General features: G+C 43.7%; 1 protein-coding gene across 1 annotated transcript; it reads right to left on the bottom strand.

Annotated features, from left to right (window-relative positions):
* Positions 1-3,467: 3,467 nt before the first annotated feature.
* fgf16 (fibroblast growth factor 16) lies at positions 3,468-8,214 on the bottom strand. The gene is made up of 3 exons (XM_073487475.1): positions 7,911-8,214; positions 6,299-6,402; positions 3,468-3,713 (listed from the first exon to the last, which is right to left on the bottom strand). The coding sequence occupies exons 1-3, from the start codon at positions 8,212-8,214 to the stop codon at positions 3,468-3,470; spliced, it is 654 nt and encodes a 217-aa protein (XP_073343576.1).
* Positions 8,215-17,724: the final 9,510 nt, after the last annotated feature.

Here is a 17,724-nt window from a genome sequence, read left to right as displayed (position 1 = left end):
AGTAAAAGAACAACATTTGCCTTCAAAATGTGGAGTGGAAGTATAAAGTAGCAGACAATGGAAATACTAATGGAAAATAGTACAAGTAACTCAAAATTGTACTTAAGCACAGTACTTGAGAAAATGTATTTCCATCACTGTTATTAAAAGTTATAACAACGATGTCATTCAGGTTCTCTACTGAATCATACAATCAGTAAACAGTAAACCGCTAATGCAGTAAAAGAGAGGAAATGTTCTGGTATCCCTGCCCACTTTATCCAATCAGGACAGAGAACTCCATAAAGAGGCGGTCCTGTCTGCTGATGTCTCCTGTTCGATGGTATGTCCGCTGCACCTTATGTGGTGACGTATTGAGGAGGGAGGGCAGGAAGTTAGCTTAAACAACAACACTTACAGAAGCTTTAAAGGCACAGTTTTAGATTCTGAGAATTACACTTATTTGTTTTCTTGCTAAGAGATAGATGAGATGAGACTACTCTCACGTCTGTCTGGTAAATACAAAGATATAGCCATTAACTGGTTAGCCTAGCTTAGCATAAAGACAAAAAATGGGGAAACAGTTAGCCTGGCTCTATCCAAATGTAACTACATGTTCTATGTTTGCCAGCCTACCAACAGAGACTCTCCAAAGTCACTAAGTCCCCGAAGAAGAACGGCACAACCCCTCTGTGAAACCGCTTCTCGATTTTCTTAAGTTATAACGTGTTAATCAGTGAGCTTTATTTAAGGCTAGCTGTTTCCCCCTGCTTACGGTCTTTATGCTAAGCTAAGATAACCATCTCCTGGCTCTAGCTTCATGTTTACAGTACGGATACAAGAGTAGTATCAATCTTCTAATTCTTACCAAGAAAGCTGAGGGTATTTACAGAAAGTTTCACACAGCTGACACATCCTGATGCAGCGTCCCTGTATTTCACACCCACAACACTAAGTGCCTTTTGTCCCACTCTCTTCTCCCTTCAATCTTTCATCTATTTTTCCCTCTCCCGGTATTGTTTTCATTTCTCAGTCTGCCAGGGTTTTCCCCTGCATGTCTTTGACTTTTCCATTCCCTTCCCCCAGGGGAGCTTGCTCTCACAGCTTACAGATATCTGCCAGTGGAGAAACATTACAACTATTGCAGATGTTGAAATGTTGATCCCATCCCCTCTCAGCCCCAGATTACCACCACTCCAGGTTCGCGGCACATCCCTGCTGGTTCTGTGTGCAGCAGGCAGCTGTTTCTGTCCATTGAAAAGGCGGCCTGCTGCAGACTACACTGCCGTGGAGTCTGTGAGGCCCCCGCAATGAACAACCAATCACTGCCCTAAATCCATGCTGATGTGTAAAGCCAATTAGGAGTCGGGATCCAGTTGCATAAGGAATCTGATTTTGTACGGTGGATGTAGGCTGACTAAGACTTTGTGGAGACAGAGAGGTTCTGTGCACATTACTTGGTAAAGGGTTTATGAGGGCAAATTAGCATGGAAGAGTATTGGTGCTCTCCTCTGGGAAAAAAAATCTGCTGTATCTTTTTACCTCATTTTCTCTCCGTCTTTTGGACAGCAGGACAAAATGCCATGTGGTCAGTGATTTTAAAGTGAGTTAGATTTGAGCTATTGAGGTATTTTAAAGAGATAGTTCACCACTGATTTAAAAATCCATATCTTCCCTCTTACCAAACTACACCCACCAGCCCTATCACCATGCAGACGGAAGCGTACATTTAAATTGCTTGAATTAAATTAAGTTGCTTTTCTGGGATCGATTTAAGTTTTACAAATATGAAACATCCAAGAGTCATAATTGACCTTGTTGGCAGTTCCAGGTATCCTGTCAGAAGCTCTTTTAAAGTGGCAGTCTGTGGGGGAAATGCTTTTTAGCGAGTCGCCACTGGTCAAAATTGTAAGCAATATGAACAAAACAAACCGAGAAAAGTGAAGTATTTTAACTCAGTTGGGGATGAAAAAGCACTAAGATAACTATGGACGTGTACTGTAGAGTCAACGTAATGTCAACATCATGGCGAAGGTCAAGTGGGGATCACCAAAGCCATTAGAATGACAAAATAACACTTTTTTTCTTAGATATTTCTCTCCACCAAAGTGTCGGGGTGACTGGATGCTGCCAACATGACTGAAAACGAAAGGAAAGAAATGCAACATTGCACATAGATTCTATATCTGGTTTTAATTGGTACATCACATTTTATCCAAGCAAAAATAGTCTCTCACAATGAGTTCTCGATAGCAAGACAATTTTATTGTCACGTTCATTGCAGTTGTTTGTTTTTTTTGTTTGTTTCTTTGTTTTTTGGTGTATTTTCAGTAGAATCTACAGTCCAGATAACTTCAAGTTCATTACAAAATAAAGTCTTTGCAATAAATAAATATATAGATTTATATTTATACTTTATATGTAGAAAATAAATATATTGTACATCTCATAAATAGGATCACCCATATGTACACCTCAGCTGCTTGCGTTTTTAATAATGTTCCTGACGCTCTGAACATTACAAGTCACCAACCTTTAAAAAATAACCCATCACTCATTCTTTACAACCACAGTCAGAGAAGTGCTTCTGTCCCGAGCTTGATCACTTGTTTAGCATACAATTCCTACAAGACGCTGCTTGATATTTTTATTAAAATGTGATGAATGAGATCTTTACTCTGACTCTGATGATATGGGACAACAAGCGAGCTTACAGCTGGGACTGGGGGTGTGCAGTAAGTGCTCTTTTCATGTATCACACATTCATCTTAGAGATTTCATTACCCCTCTTTCATCTTAATAAAACTCCAGTTCTGCCTCACAGACATTCTCCTTACAGACTCTTTAGTACCTGACTATCCCAACCTGTCACTTAACATGCAAGTAGCACATGTAGTTTGTGTGTTTCTGACCCTTCTTCTACTATCTGTCTCCGCATATGTGGAATGTGCCCTTTCTTGCATTTACCATGACTGTTTATAGTGCATGACAAATGCACAATGTGACATCTGCAGTGCTTTCTGTCATTTGATGCTCCTAAAAGTCTCTTCTCGGTGTCCTTATAGCGATAAATATTTTCTTTTGTCCATTCCAGCTCCAATGGCAAGAGCCACGACTCCACCTGTCGTTGCACGTTGCTTCAGTATCTATGGTTCGAGTTTACCTCTTACAAAGTGGTTATTGGGAAAACATGGCACCTGATTGGATCATCCACAGCTGGGCGGTCTTCCGCCCATGTCTGCAGTGGTTTTACAAGATCGCTTTGCCTCCACTGCAGAGGCAAAGAGGTCCAGGAACATGCACAATGTTTATGTCAGTGCTGCTGTAACATTCTCAGCAGTGGGCTGAGGCGCAAACACAGTGACCTCAGGGGGAGTTGAGGATGAATAGTTCTGTACCCGGTCCAAAATATCCACAACACCCCCTCCGTCCTCTTCTTGTATTCCTGTTCCTCCGATCGTAACCAGTTCTCCCAGATTAAGCACTGGTCACCTATACTGGAATAAGTCCCTGTACGCCTGAGGGATCTTTTCAATCTCCACCGGCCTGGGTAAGAAGTGGGTGAGTTTCTGGTGTTTTTTAGTCCTGTTGCCCTCTCTGGGCGAGCCGTCCTTGTTTAAGGCCACGTAGTAGAAGCGCCCCGTGTCTGTGTGCTTGTACAGAGTTGAAGCGTAGGTGTTGTACCAGTTCTCCTCAAACTGCTCCCTGAACACACATTCTGCTGTCAGCTTCTTCTGCAAGAGAGAAAACAACACATTAGTCATGTCCTGCTCACAGGGTGTGACAACATGCGGGAAAAAAGCAAACTGCGTATGAACGAATGTAATTGTCATGTGAAATTTTCATTTTCACATGAAGAAATGTTCATTCATATGTGAAAAAGCCCAAATGTCCAGTTCACATGAGACATTATTATATTTTCAGGTGTTAAGATTTTGGTTCACATGTGAAAAAATACTCAATTCACATAAAATTGTGATTTCACATGTGAATTACATTCTCGTAACAAAAAAAACACGTGAAAATGTGGAATTCTCGATCGAAGGAGTGATTAAAAGTGTCAATTTTACTTCCACATGTGAACATTTTTAATTTGCATGTCTCGCTTCTCTCATTTCACATTTTAAAATGTTGTTCACATGTTAACGTAGCCATTCACGTGTGAAAAATGTGAATTTCACATGCGTACATTTTCATTTGCATGTAAAAAAAAGCCGGTTTCACATGTGAAATGGCTTTCTTATCATAACTCTAACCCTAACCCATGTGAAAAGGCAAACTTCACTGGACAATTTCGTTTTGGTGAAAAAAACAACAGCAGCAGAAGCAGCAGAGATTGAGCCTGATGATGTGCAGATTCCACTCTCCCTGCTGTTTATGCATTTCTTGAACTATCCTGGGCTGCACTTGGAGGCTGAAATGAACCAGTAGAAACTCATTCGGGCAGGTGCTCATTATGACAAAAGGGGGGAAGTCATTACGAGCGGCTTTTCACTTTACGCCCCACACTCATTCCTCAGACCTGTTAACCTCTCGTTGTGCATGGAGAATCATGTCCCTCCCTGTGATGCAAGACGAACAGCGAGCAAGCGTACAATCTTCCCTCACTCTCTCTCTCTCTCTCTCTCTCTCTCTCTCTCTCTCTCTCTCTCTCTCTCTCTCTCTCTCTCTCTCTCACACACACAGCAGCTCTCAGAGCCTCGGCCTTCACTGACAGCGCAGCATGAGCGATGGCTGTGGGTTCAGCAGGTGAGAGTGTGCTGGCTGAGTGAGTGTGTGAGAACAATAAGAGACATCAGGGTTAGAGCTGCTCTCCTGCCAGGACCAGTCAGTCGTGCAGCCGCTCTGAAAGAGGGGTGAACCTCAGTCGAGTCTGGGGTATCACCAAGGACCAGGGGGCTGAATATGCACCCTTGGACTACCTTTTTTTTTTTTTTTGGCTCTGAGGATGTGGCTTCTCTGCACAGCAGCGATCAGTCAATCTCCTCCTTTAATAACACACGTTAAAGTGGGTGTTTGTGCAAGAGTCTCGGTTTTTATTCCAGCAGCAATTTTGTTGATTGGCTGTCAGGCACTGCTTGGCTGCGGCTGTGTGGTGAAGCTGTTGTCTGTAAACACAGCCCCGAGGGCACATGACTGGGCCAGCTCCATCCTAATACACACACACACTCACACACACTCACACACAAACACACACACACACACACACTGAAAACCTCATCGGATCAAAAGCTTGTCAAGGTCTGGTGGTTGTGGGACGGAAGCACCCTTCTACCTGTTACCCTCCCCCCTGCACCTCCTGGCCTCTCAGCCTCAGACAGACGCGTCTACATCGCTCCCTCTGTCAGTCAGGTGACTCAGTCAGGTGTGCAATTACCCCCACCCCAACAAATCACCTGCCCCCCCCTCCACCCGAGGTCATAGCTCCAGGATGCCAGACTCTGATAGCACGCAGTAACAATATCTGCACTTTTCAACATAATGGCCATGCTTAAAAAGTAGCCTCTGTTCGAAAATGTTCAGAGCCGGGGGGGAGTTCGAGCCCGGAGAGGCCCTCAGGTAATGCCCTGGGACACCCGATACAGGTAACCCTCACATACTTCCCCTTCATTGTCTTTATCTGTTCCCTTTCCTCTCTCGCTGTCTCCAGATAGCAACCACACGTGAGACAAAGTCAGCCAGGATGAAAAGGATATTCTCTACATGTTACTGTGGAAAAGCAGCAGATATTTCTTCTATATCTAACACTGCTGACTCATCCAGCTGTGCACAGAGAGGTCATCTCCACCAAATTCACCCACAGAGTGACTCCAAACGTTCCCGTCTCCACTTCGGGGAAAAATGTAAATATTTCTGCATATCTCAAAACTAAATGAAGAGGTTCGTTTGCTCTCTAAATCTGGTTTTCACGTGGAAAACAGGTCTTTTTTTCTTTTCTTTGCAACTTCTGGCGTTGTTTTTTATCAAAAAGTCATCATCATTTACTGGATCTACTGTCCCAGCAGAATAGGGAAGCAAAGAGAGTGTGAGACCCTGTAAAAGAAACACACACTTGTTTTGTCTCACTGTGGTTTTCCCATCTGCCACGTACAGGAACCTTGATAACAGAGTGACTCTTAAAACTTACTTTTGAGAGTTCAGTGCGTTTCCCTGAGAATGGCTGGAAAACGCTGTATTCTGTAAAGCAAGTCATGTGTATCGACTGCCAGGCTTGTTGTGAATGAGACCCTGGGCTGCATGGCGAGGGCGGGGTTGTGAATGAAAGAATGAAAGGAGGGTTTTTCTTTTCTTTTCTTTTCTTTTTTTTTTTTTGACTCACCGACCCATAGAGCTCTCCTTTCTCATTCATGCCGAGGTAGAGTCCAGCGTCCACCCCTCTGATGCTGACCAGACCCACTGCCAGACTGATGAACTCCAGGATGCCTGAGGTCAAACAATACACACACACACACAGACACACACACACACACACACACACACAATGCAAGAGAAATCCAGTCAGGGAAACCCACAAATACACACAGCGACAAGTGGACATGAAATATGCTCCAGTTAACTGATTTTGTGCCTTTTAAGTCTATTCTTCCCATGAAACAAGGCATCGTCTTGCATCACCAGACTCCATTTGAAAAACTGCTGTTTTAAGGCCAATAAATAACTTTTTTTTTCATTGATTACAGCAGAAAAGACAAATGGGTTTGGTGAGAAGAGGACCAGATGTTGATTTCTTTGATTTCCTCTCTTACTTTTTTTTATAGTCGGGTCTACAGAACATATTTCATTCACTCAATCAAAGTGGCTTGTGGCGTCTATAAATATGCTCATCCTGTCTTTAGAAGTTCCCAACTGGCTACTAATACAGACCGAGAAGTGACTTTTATGAAGCTGGGATGTGGGTTAGCAGTTGTTTAGTGGGCTGCTGACTCACAGGAAGTTACAGTAAAGTCGAACATGCACTTCAAAGGGCAGGGGAACAACCGGTGAAATTAAAAGCTATTGGCTGTTGTGATGCAGAGGTTAGTCAGAGAGGATCCAGCTGGCTGTGCCGACGGACTGACTGGCAGGCAGGCAGGCAGAGGCCAGTTTACAGCCACCTGGTCCCCATCTCATCGACCTCATCTGATGCCAGAGGATGACAGAGAACATCCCTCTAATTTTTTTTTGCGGGGTGAACAGTGTGTTTCATATCCCTCTAATCAAAGCCACGTCCTGACAAAGACCTTAAAGCTGAGTGAAGCCAGGAACAAACACGCGGACCACCCATCCCTGTAAACCGGCTCGTTTTGGCTCCAATCTGAACATTTGTCGGTCATGCTTTAATTTCGGGTTATTCCGCGGGCCCGGCCTGCACCTGTGAGATGACTGCATGGACATGAGGCGCGACACATGTGCGTATCTGCCCTCTGACCTCATGTGTTTATCGTCTCTTCTTCTCCTGCGGAGCCGCACCTCGCTCCGTTCACTTTCACGGGACCGAATCAGCAAAAGCGCCGGTGTGCGGTGCTTGTTTGCGCCCCCCCCCCCCCCCCCCCACAGATAAAGGTGTGTGGCGCTGCTCTCCTGCGCGCCAGGTGACAGTGACGCACGGATGCGTATTCACGGGGGACGCGCGGCAGGAAAGAGCCTCTTAATTACACACCTCACCTCACACAGTGTGGAAATGATCCAGATTGTACAATATATATATATATATATATATATACATATATATATAACAAGGCAGTGGAAGTTATTAAAAACTGCAATTAAGTTTGTAATGTTGATAATTGCGTCACCAGAGGCGACAGTTCAACTCTTTTCATTCAGACTTCTCTGTGCGTAATAGGTAGTTAATTGTAAATCAAACTACAGGCAAATAACATGACAAAATCTTCAATACTTCGCATTTCTCATGGTATAAAAAGTTAAAAGTGGCAGGAAAAACCCCTCACCAAATCTGCTGTGGTCCTGTCTTGTCCCATGCACCGTCCCATTAGGGAATATCTCCAGCTGAAAGCCGGTTCTGCAGTAAAGCTGCCTCCGCCTCAGGATCCCTTTGAGGTGCCCGAAATCCGTCGGCGACCCCCGCTGCAGCCTCCCTTCAATCTGCCCCAGCCGCTCATTCAAGCCCACTGGAGACTCCGGCAGGGGCATATTCCCGAGTGCAGGAAAGCTTTGTAAATCCAAGTCGATTGTCCCCAGAAAACTCCCGACCTCTGCCATTGTGTGCACAGCTGTCAAATTAAGCGACGGCATTTAAAAACAGTCTACGGTGACTCAAGCAGGGTGAAAGAAGTTGTCACAAGTCCGGTCCATGCACGCACTAAGCGTACCCAGCGCGCCTCCCGAGTCACACGCGTCCCCTCACTTCTTTATTGATCGTCCTCTGCTGTAATCATCAGTTTGATATCTCTGTTTATCAGATGGAAAGACTCTTGTTATATACATACTCCCCACGCATTCTCACATTGGATATTCAAACACAAGCCACGCCTGGCTGGCATCCCTTCTTACGCGCATCAGTTCCCTTACTTTCAGTCCAACTTTTAACCGCTGATCTACAAGTTTCCGTCCCACAAAGCTCTATCTACCTTCCGACCGAGCACATCCACAAGTCCACAGTTGTCCTCTCAGAGCTCCTGCGCTCCTGATCGCGGTCCGAGGCTGTCTGATAAAACCACATCGCCCATCCAGGGGCAGGGAACCGTGGCAGCAGTTAGTGGTGCATTAAAACGCGACACAGATGCTGAGAGAAACATCATTGGTGTTTAAACGCAAATGGAAGCTGACACGAGTGCGAAAGGCTCTCATAAACTGTGACAACCACTCCATAATTTAGCCTACTCTGACTGGATTTTGGTCACACCATACTGCTCTGAGAGGGGGAGAAAAAACAGAAAAACCACAAAACATCGAGCGAACGTTTCCCCCAACAAGATTATGAAAACAACCTGTGCGTAATCTCAGAGCAATCCACAAGTGTCAGTGCCAACCACTGCAGTTGGAGGTTTTCATGAGAGCATTTTCTCCACCTCCTCCTCGTTGGAAGCAGGTGCTTCCTCGCCCCTCTGCACAACGTTTGCAATGTGCTCCAACAAACCAGCAGCTTAACCACTTGTACTACTGGCAAGGAGGAGGAAAAAAAAGAGAAAAATCCAAAAGCTGATGACGTGTGGATCAAATCTGACTGAGGGCAGAGACTGTATGAACTTTTGAAGTCATGCTTTGAGATGTGTGTGATTTTTTTTTAAACATTAATCCCCTAAAATGTTGTTTTCCCAGTGTTGATCCAAATGAGCCGCCGCTTCTGCTTAGTAATTATGTAACTACATAAAAAGGAGAGGAAGCACCACACACTGTGAGAAGAGAGATTTACAGGTATATATTTAACGACTTCACTGCCATAATTTCAACTTTTGTAACATTTTTTAAAAAGATGATCACACGGTTTGCGCAAAAAATCCTAATCTGAAAAGTAGCTACAGCTGTCAAATAAATATAGTCGAGTTAAAAGTCAAACATTTCCCCTCTGAATTACAGTGAAGTACCTCAAAAGGTTAGTTAAAGGATAAGTTCACCCAAAAATGAAAATTCAGTCATTATCTACTCGCTCCCATGCCGATGGGAAGTCGGGTGAAGTTTCTTAGTCCACAAGACATTTATGGTGCTTCACAGCGTCGGAGCACTCTCCCAAACAACTAAAGTAGGTGGGGACTTGTTTTAAAACCTACAAAAACACCTGAAAGAAAACAGAAAATGGCTCCGTGCAGCTCGTCCAGCATAATCCAGGTCTCTGGAGGCCCCCGAGATCCCAAATCGGTTTGAAAAGATGTAATTTACACCCTTTTTAAAGCAGAAATCTTCACCGTAGCTGCTAAGCTAAAAGCGTTAGCGCACACCCCGTCTGGAGTGGCTGCACAAGCTTGACTTCGCGCTGATGGCGTAATTTAAGCCTGACAAGCTGTAAGGAGCCCTTTTATGTTTTCTTTCAGTTGTTTTTTCAACGCTGTTTTGCGGTGAAGCTCCAGATTATTAATAAACCTCACTTGACCTTTTAATCAGCACGGCGGTGAGCAGATAAGGACTGAATTTTCATTTATGGGTGAACTCAGTGAAATGTCCTTAGTTACTCTCCACTACTGCCTGACACCTTCACATCTCCGCCTCCTCCTGTCAGCTGAGGCCAAGCTACCTCCACCGATGTCGAACATTTTGATGTTTCAGGTGCTCGGTGAGCTGTGCCATCATGCACATGAAAGAGAGCACAGAGAAAGCCACAACAGGAATAATGAATAATAGGTGTAATTTATGATTGAATGGGGATTTTGCATCTCTTCTGTGCACATCGGGGCAACGGGTCCCAACTTGTGACTTCGCAGGAAGAAAAAAAAAAAGGAAAAACGACGCAGCTGTTTTCGTGGAGACTTTATTTCTGTGTGAGGAATCATAATGAAAACAAACTCCAGGAGTGTTTTAATTAGTTCACTGTTCTTGAGATATCAGTGACAGCGGGACAGGGAGGGGAGGCATGATTACATCAATAACACCATTTAACTATTAGGCATGTTATTTTAGACCTCCTTCAAGCTGCTTTCGGAAAACCCCGTCCTGAGGGGGAGTTCTCACCTCAGAGCTGCTCATCTCAGGCAGCAGCAGCAGCAGCAAGCAGCAGCCTCCCCTGTAGAGAGGTGGGATTTATGACAGGGCCTCGCTCCCATGAATGGTGACAAATAGTATGTTAAAATTACCCAAAGTATGTATGATTGTTTTGATGTCACTGTCGGGCTTTGATGAATTTCTTGGCTTCTTGTTTTTTGGCTAATTCATCAACTTCCGCGGTGGCGGTGCAATCTATTTTGAAGCAGATGTGAGTGGCTTTCAGTGGGATACAGTATGATTGACCCTCCAAAGCACGCAGGCCTTTTTCACTGCTACTAATTATGCCACTATAAATCTTACGGGTGTGTCACGGCTGCATTGAAGTCAGAGGAGGGACAGTGGCTTTCAGCTGGTGCGGGATATGAAAGGTGGTGGGGGTGATGAATGCCCATGGGCCTCCGCTTGATGAATTGGGCAAGGGGTTGACGAGGAGTCAGGGATGGTCAGGCTTTGTGCGAACAGACACCAGGGTCCTCGCTGCAGAAGAGGATGAAAGGAGGATTCGTCTCAGCTAAGAGGGTGGAAGGAGAGGGATTAAAGAAAAGACAGAAGGGGAGAAAGAACGAAAGAGACGGAGCAAGTGAAACAGAGTAATAGAAAATTAAAAGGAAACACCCAACCCCCTTTTCTTCCCTCCTCTGAGCGTGTTCTGACTTTTACTCACTGTCCATCTCCTGTGCACAAAACTGGAATCAATCTTAAAGCCTATTCAGTTTTAGAATAAAAATCTAAAGGTGGTAAATTTTGATTTCATTTTTTTGGTAGCTATTAGAGCTACATCTGTTGCTGGTCAGCTATATTTTATAGTTGACATGGCAGATTTATGGCTGCAGACACACACACATGCACGCACGCATGCACGCACGCACACGCACACACGCACACATGCACACACAATCCAGAGTTAAAATGTTCCCATATGCTGAGAACCTGCAGAGGATACAGAAATGAAGATAATGACCTCAAGTGCATGGCTGCAGCTTTGAAGTCGCTCTCCCATGAGTCACAGCAGGAGAGTCGGAATTGAAAATGAAGTTACACTTGCAGCGGGGATTGAGGACTAATAAGTGCCTCACCTGTTTGTTTGGATTAGACAAACTTCATTTGTGTCCTCTTCAGAGGGGTGAGCGAAGGTGCGCTTGGACAAATAAAGACGATGTATCGTACTGACTGAGATGTGTTTGATTCGATTGTGGAATATGCCTGAGGTTCTTGTCTGTGTTTTACAGTCATTTTTAGGAAATCCCCGTTCTTGCTGAGAGTTTTATGAGAAGATTCATGTCTGTACGGTAAATATGAAGCTAAATCATCCAGCTGGTTAGTTTAGCTTAGCACAAAGACTGGGATCGGGGGACACAGCTGTACGATCAGTTGTCAGTCAACCACAGGAGGCTACAGGAAGTTACTACCTATCGGGTGTGAAGCTTGAATGCTGGGATAATGTTATACTGCTGCGTTCCAGGTTGCAGGTTGTATTAACGTAAGGAATCTGACAAATTGGTATCATGTCATCACTTACCGGTTGAGTAGCAACTGAAAAGTAATTGGAGAATGAAAATCTGGTGGGAACTTGGGCCATATTTTGATTTAAAACTACATATTCGATAATCCATTAGCTGACGTTAGCATTCAACCACTTCCAAGCTCACATTACCGTTGGATTACATCCAGTTTGTTTCATTTTTAGGCCAAGATATGGGTCTTGTACAGTAACGTTAGCTAGGAAGTGGTTGAATGCTAACGTTAGCTGTTGGTGTCCCTTCGGATCCATTGTCTTTTCAGTTGTTGATCAACCTGGAGGCAGTGAAATGATAACGATTAGTCAGATTCCCTATGTTTGTACGGCAATCTTCTCATTTAACTCTCGGCAAGAAAGTGAATAAGCATATATCCCTGAACTTTAAACAATTCCTTAAAACATGTTCTGTGATGTTGTTGCATTTTGTTTGTGTAATTCCTCAACAAGATGCTCAAAAAGTCTTGTAACAGTTCTCCTCCTCTCATACTGGTTGTAGTGGAGCCAGCTGCAGCCTCCCTCTCCTGTGATGGATGCCCAGTTTAGACGAAGGCCTCCTGCTGCTCCTGATGGCTCACATGTAATCACCAGATCTGGGATCAGGTTCCTCGAACCCCTCTTAACCTCAGCCAAGTGCGGGCATGAAGAAACGGCTGACTCAATGTCAGCAGCTATTAGGAATGAGAGCTTGTATCTCATACCACCCGGTTAACAAGGCCACTAAAGGACTCGGAGCCCTGCGTCTCCTCCTGGCTGGAAAAGCAGCACAACAAAGTGTAAAGACTGTTGAGTGTAGCTGCAGAGCAGAGCTCCAAACTCCCAGTGAGAGAGAGAGAGAGGAGAGAAAGGACATCATCTGTTCTTATTTTACCTTTTGTCAAGCAGCATGTGGAAAATGATCTTCACTGTGAGTTATTTGCAGAGCTGGATTCCGTGTTATTTCATTCCCTAGCAGAGACATAACAGAGAGGGTCTCCTCTTTCACGCAGGTGGTCCTTCGGCCTTGTTCAAGGGCGCTGTGTGCGCTGGGGCAGGGGTGGGAGGGTACACAGGAGGGGGGGAGACAGACAGATGCATGCGAATTTAGGTAATGGTGTAACATTTCAGCGCATGCTTTCCTTGGCCACCCCATGTAAAGATAGTGTTAATTAATTTGTTTGCTTTGCTTTCAAGCACTAACAAATGGAGTCCTCCAGGTTTTGAGAAGCCACTAGTATGCAAGGAACACGGCCTAAAACCAACATTTGTTGTACAAATTGCTTGCATATGTTCTTGGGAGAGGGAAAAAGATCCTTGTCATGACACACCAGCAGAGATGTCCCACTGTTTTTTTGTTTTTTTTTAACTCGATGGGAAAACCATGGTCGGAATATTTTAAGTTTGTCTCCAACAGTTTGGTTTAGCAGTTAATTATCCGTACTCCAAACTTGTGGTTTAGCTGTTCTCATCAGACGGCTGATTTAAATATAAACTGGAAGGCTAAATGCTGCATTTCATGGTGTAAACTTCCCACTTATCCATGATGTAAAAAGGGTTTTTAACCTTTTTTCTTGCTGATTCTTATGGTTACTGCACTTAATCATCAATGAGTTGACATCTTTAGGTTTGCACAGCAGTGATGCTGCTAATGAGTCTAATTAACTGCAGTCTCACATCAGTCTGCTCCTGCTTCGTCTGAGCGATGTTCCACCTGTCCATCCACGCTGATGACTGAGGGGCGGTGTAATAACATCAATAACAGCTCGACTAGGGCTGCGGTCTGACGTTAGAGAGTGTATATGCGTGATCATGATCCTGTCTGATGAGGGAACAGGCCCTCAGAGCGAGACTATTATTCTTACAACAACACAGAGCAGGAATCTACCCTCAAACAGATGTTAGGAGCCCTTTGTAGAGCCTTTGGCTCCGAGCCCAACCCTACCTATCTGCACAGCTATTTACATGGCAATCCAGCTGCTCAGTCTCTCTCTTTTTCTTCTCTCCTCTCTTTTCTTTTCTTTTGCCCCCTCGCTCTGCCTGTGACCATACATTTACATCCCCCCTCTTTCTCCTCTTCTCCCCTCGCTGTTTGAAATCAAATACCCGCTCTCATATAAACTTTGATCAATCAAACACACTAATTTGTTTAGCTGAGGAGACAGTGACATACTGATGCAGGTTCAGTTACACCGAGATGAAAAAGGCCAGGCGTCCCGTATCTCAGAATATCTCGGTGCTGACGCAAACCTTTACCCCACACTTTATATTTAGTCATTCGGCTTCACAGAAAAGCCAAATATATCCCAAAAAATTTCTACCTGCTACGCTGAGTTATTGTCCCCTCTAGTCCAAGCAGATGTGGGAGGGAAGGATTTATAATGATAACTGTTCCTGGAATCAGAGTTTATATTTGCTTTCTCACTAATCTTGTGAGGTGATGTAAAATGCTTTGCACTTCTATTTTAGCCAGCATGGCCTTTGATACGCGCATACCTCGAGTAAAGTCATTTATTTAATTTTATTTAACTCATCCATCAAGTTCAGAGTACTTAAGGGACTGTACAGAACTGATTGGAGGAGGCAGAGGGGCTGAACCTCATGTTTCTCTTCATAAAACAGAAAGGCCCCCCCAGCATAAATACATTTTTTCTTTGGGCACTCCCCTTGAATGAACTTATCTTTATATCTAAAAGTAATATAACATTATTAAAATGGTAGTTATTTCACAATTCATACCTAAAAGTGCATTAAGATTAATTAAGATACTCAAAATACTTTGATATGTTCGTGGAACAATCATTTCCACATCACCAGCAATTGCCAGTAAAGGCCAAATGCACCTCTGTGGCCTTTGGTGCAGAAAAAAGGGACAGTTCAAAATGAAAAAAATACATATTTGTCCTTTTTACCTGTCGTGCTATTCATCCATCTAGTTTGTTTTCGTGTCAGTTGCCAACTTCTGGAGATATCGTTATTAGGGGGAAAGGTTAGATTTTTATTTTATCTCTTGTGAGATTTATTGCAAAATTTAAAGGGCCAGTTCACCCCAAAATGAAAAATACGTATTTTTCCTTTTACCTGTATTGCTGTTCATGCATCTAGTTTGTTTTGGTGTGAGTTGTCGAGCTGTGGAGATATTGGCCAATGAGATGTCTGCCTTCTCTTGCATATAAAACCCAACAGCGGTGTCTCTGAAGGAAGAAAGTGTTCACCTACTCATGAACGAGAGTTTTGTATTTAGTTAGCTAGCTTAGTTAGCTAGCTTCTCGTCCATGAGTAGATGCACGCTTCCTTCTGGTGGGTGTAGTGAAACTGCTCACAAGGCCTGTGGATTATCTTCAGTAACAGGGTCATGATACCTGGAAAGAGACATTGCTGTTGAGTTTTTCAAATGTATTTTTTATTTGTGGCGCTTCGGGCACCACAAACAGAGTGCCATCTAGTTTCATTTTATTCAGAGAAGGCAGACATCTTTATGGCCGTAAGCTCCAAAAAAATATGTATTTTTTTTTATTTTTGGATGAATCGTTACTTTAAATTTTGCAATAAATCTCACAAGGGAAGAGAAAAGTTAAATTTAATCTACCATGACATTTTCTCAGTTCTTCCAAAAAAAATTTAGACTATCCTCCCAGCAAAAACAAAACCTACATAACCTTCAACATTTCCCTTTAACAACTGTGTCCCTAAGAACGGGAGCCAAATTGTGGCTGTTGGAAAGACGTGTGGACAGACTATATTCATGACTCTATTAATCCGCTTATTAAGGACCAACCCCTAAATGTGTCGCCCTTGTGTGGCCCTGACATTTAACTGTATTATTCTCATTATCACAACCCTTACAGTTTAATAAAAGTTACAATGACTTAAACGATGCAAAACAGCACTGAGTTTTCCAGGATGGATCTGGTCCTCATTAGCAGGCAGCTCAGTGGCATCATTATCATACGATGATAATTAGACAAGCAACCTTCATGCAAATGAAAGGAAATGAAATCAAAGTCCGCTGGGGCCCTGAAGCTGGCTGGCTCGTCAGTAGAGGGTGCTGATGTTTTCCCCTCTCAGAGCCCGGCCAACATCTCAGATTGCCTCAGAATCATGCAATGTCACGCTATGACAAATGGAGATACATTAGTTAATTAAAGTGGGGAGTTCAGAGAGGGGTGACGCAGGTCGTCCTCTTCTTGCCTTCATTCTTAAAACATTCCTCGTGTCACGATGCGAAAGCAGAGCCGAGGCCAACTCTCTGACTCCCCTGGCGTGATTGGATGACTTCTTTCTCAGTTTCTGTAATCAAGGCCGCTTCAGCTTCTGACGCAGTTTTTTGCTGTTACTCTCCCCTCTGTTGTTGACTTAAGCAAACACTCAGATCTGGTATATTAGTGGAGTTAATTTACTGTCTAGAGTGATTTACAGTTTGGGGTTATTGTGTGGGCCTGTGCATGTGAATGCTTTAAGTTTGTTTACCAAACAGAATTAACAGAAGGCATGCTCATTGACATTAAGCAGTTTCTCTACCATCGATGTTTTAATCGACCTCAAGTGATTTTTGGCAAATGAGGAAATGCCAAACTAACTAATGGGGGCAGCAGGTTCGTTGTTGATGATTTGTATTTGGAGGCTAAAATGGAAAAGAAAACAGAGAAACCCACTGTTTTCGTCTGAAGTCCGTCTTTGATGTTATGGGGGTGAATAGTTGTTAGGTTGAGACAGTGTCTTCGCTGCCAGAAACAAGGCTGGAGGCTGAGACAGGTGCACCGCGTTCATCACATCCTGATGGAGGAGACTGAGGGCCAAGATGTTGTTCTCAACATGTTGGAAGTGTTTGTTAACAGATGGAGACATGTGCTGGCAAACGTTACCTCACTTTGTCCAGAAAGAGGGGAGAGAAAAAGGATGGGGTGGAAAGCAGCGTTTAATTTCCAAAGGCACGAAAGACAGAGAGAGAAAGAGAAAGATGAGAGAAATCATCGAGATTTGATTTGAATATTTAATGATAACACATAGTAGTAAGAGAGCGAGCACAAAAAACACTACTAATACACTTTTCTTTTAACTGTCAATCTAGTGTGAGAGAAAATGGTGGTGACTTGGTGTATTCCCAGGTTTTGGCTGTAATATCCAGCTGCAAATTGTGCAAAACCACAAGCAGGTTAAGGATTTTCCCTCAGGAATTTATTTTCTATCCGACGTCTGTCATACTTTTCAAGCACGTCTTAGTCACATATGTTCCTCCGCAGTCCACTCCTCCTATCTGTGTTTGTATCGCAGCTTTATTTCTCTTGTAAGGTCATGCAGCTACAGCTGGCATCAATATGGCAGAGCTTTTTTCTGTCTGAGTCCAGCGCTGGAAACTTATATTCATAGGGCTAATCAGTTTAAAAGATAATGAAAACAGAGATTGTTTACAAAGATTAGGCCCTTGGAAATGGAGTAATCAGTGCTTTGAAAGGACACTGACAGCGGTGGGCTGGATTACTGTCTGTAGAAACTGAGCAACGCCGCTCGAACTCTCCATCTCTAACAAGCTCTCGGAGCCCTGATGTCATCAGAGATAGAAGATAGAGTACCTTATCCTCCACTCCTCTCCATTTGCTCCTCTTTGCTGGAAT

The sequence above is a fragment of the Pagrus major genome, chromosome 18 (assembly GCF_040436345.1).
Source record: "Pagrus major chromosome 18, Pma_NU_1.0".
Taxonomy (NCBI): Eukaryota; Metazoa; Chordata; class Actinopteri; order Spariformes; family Sparidae; genus Pagrus; species Pagrus major.
Note: the sequence above shows the minus strand (reverse complement) of the source record. Positions and strands in the feature narration are given on the sequence as shown.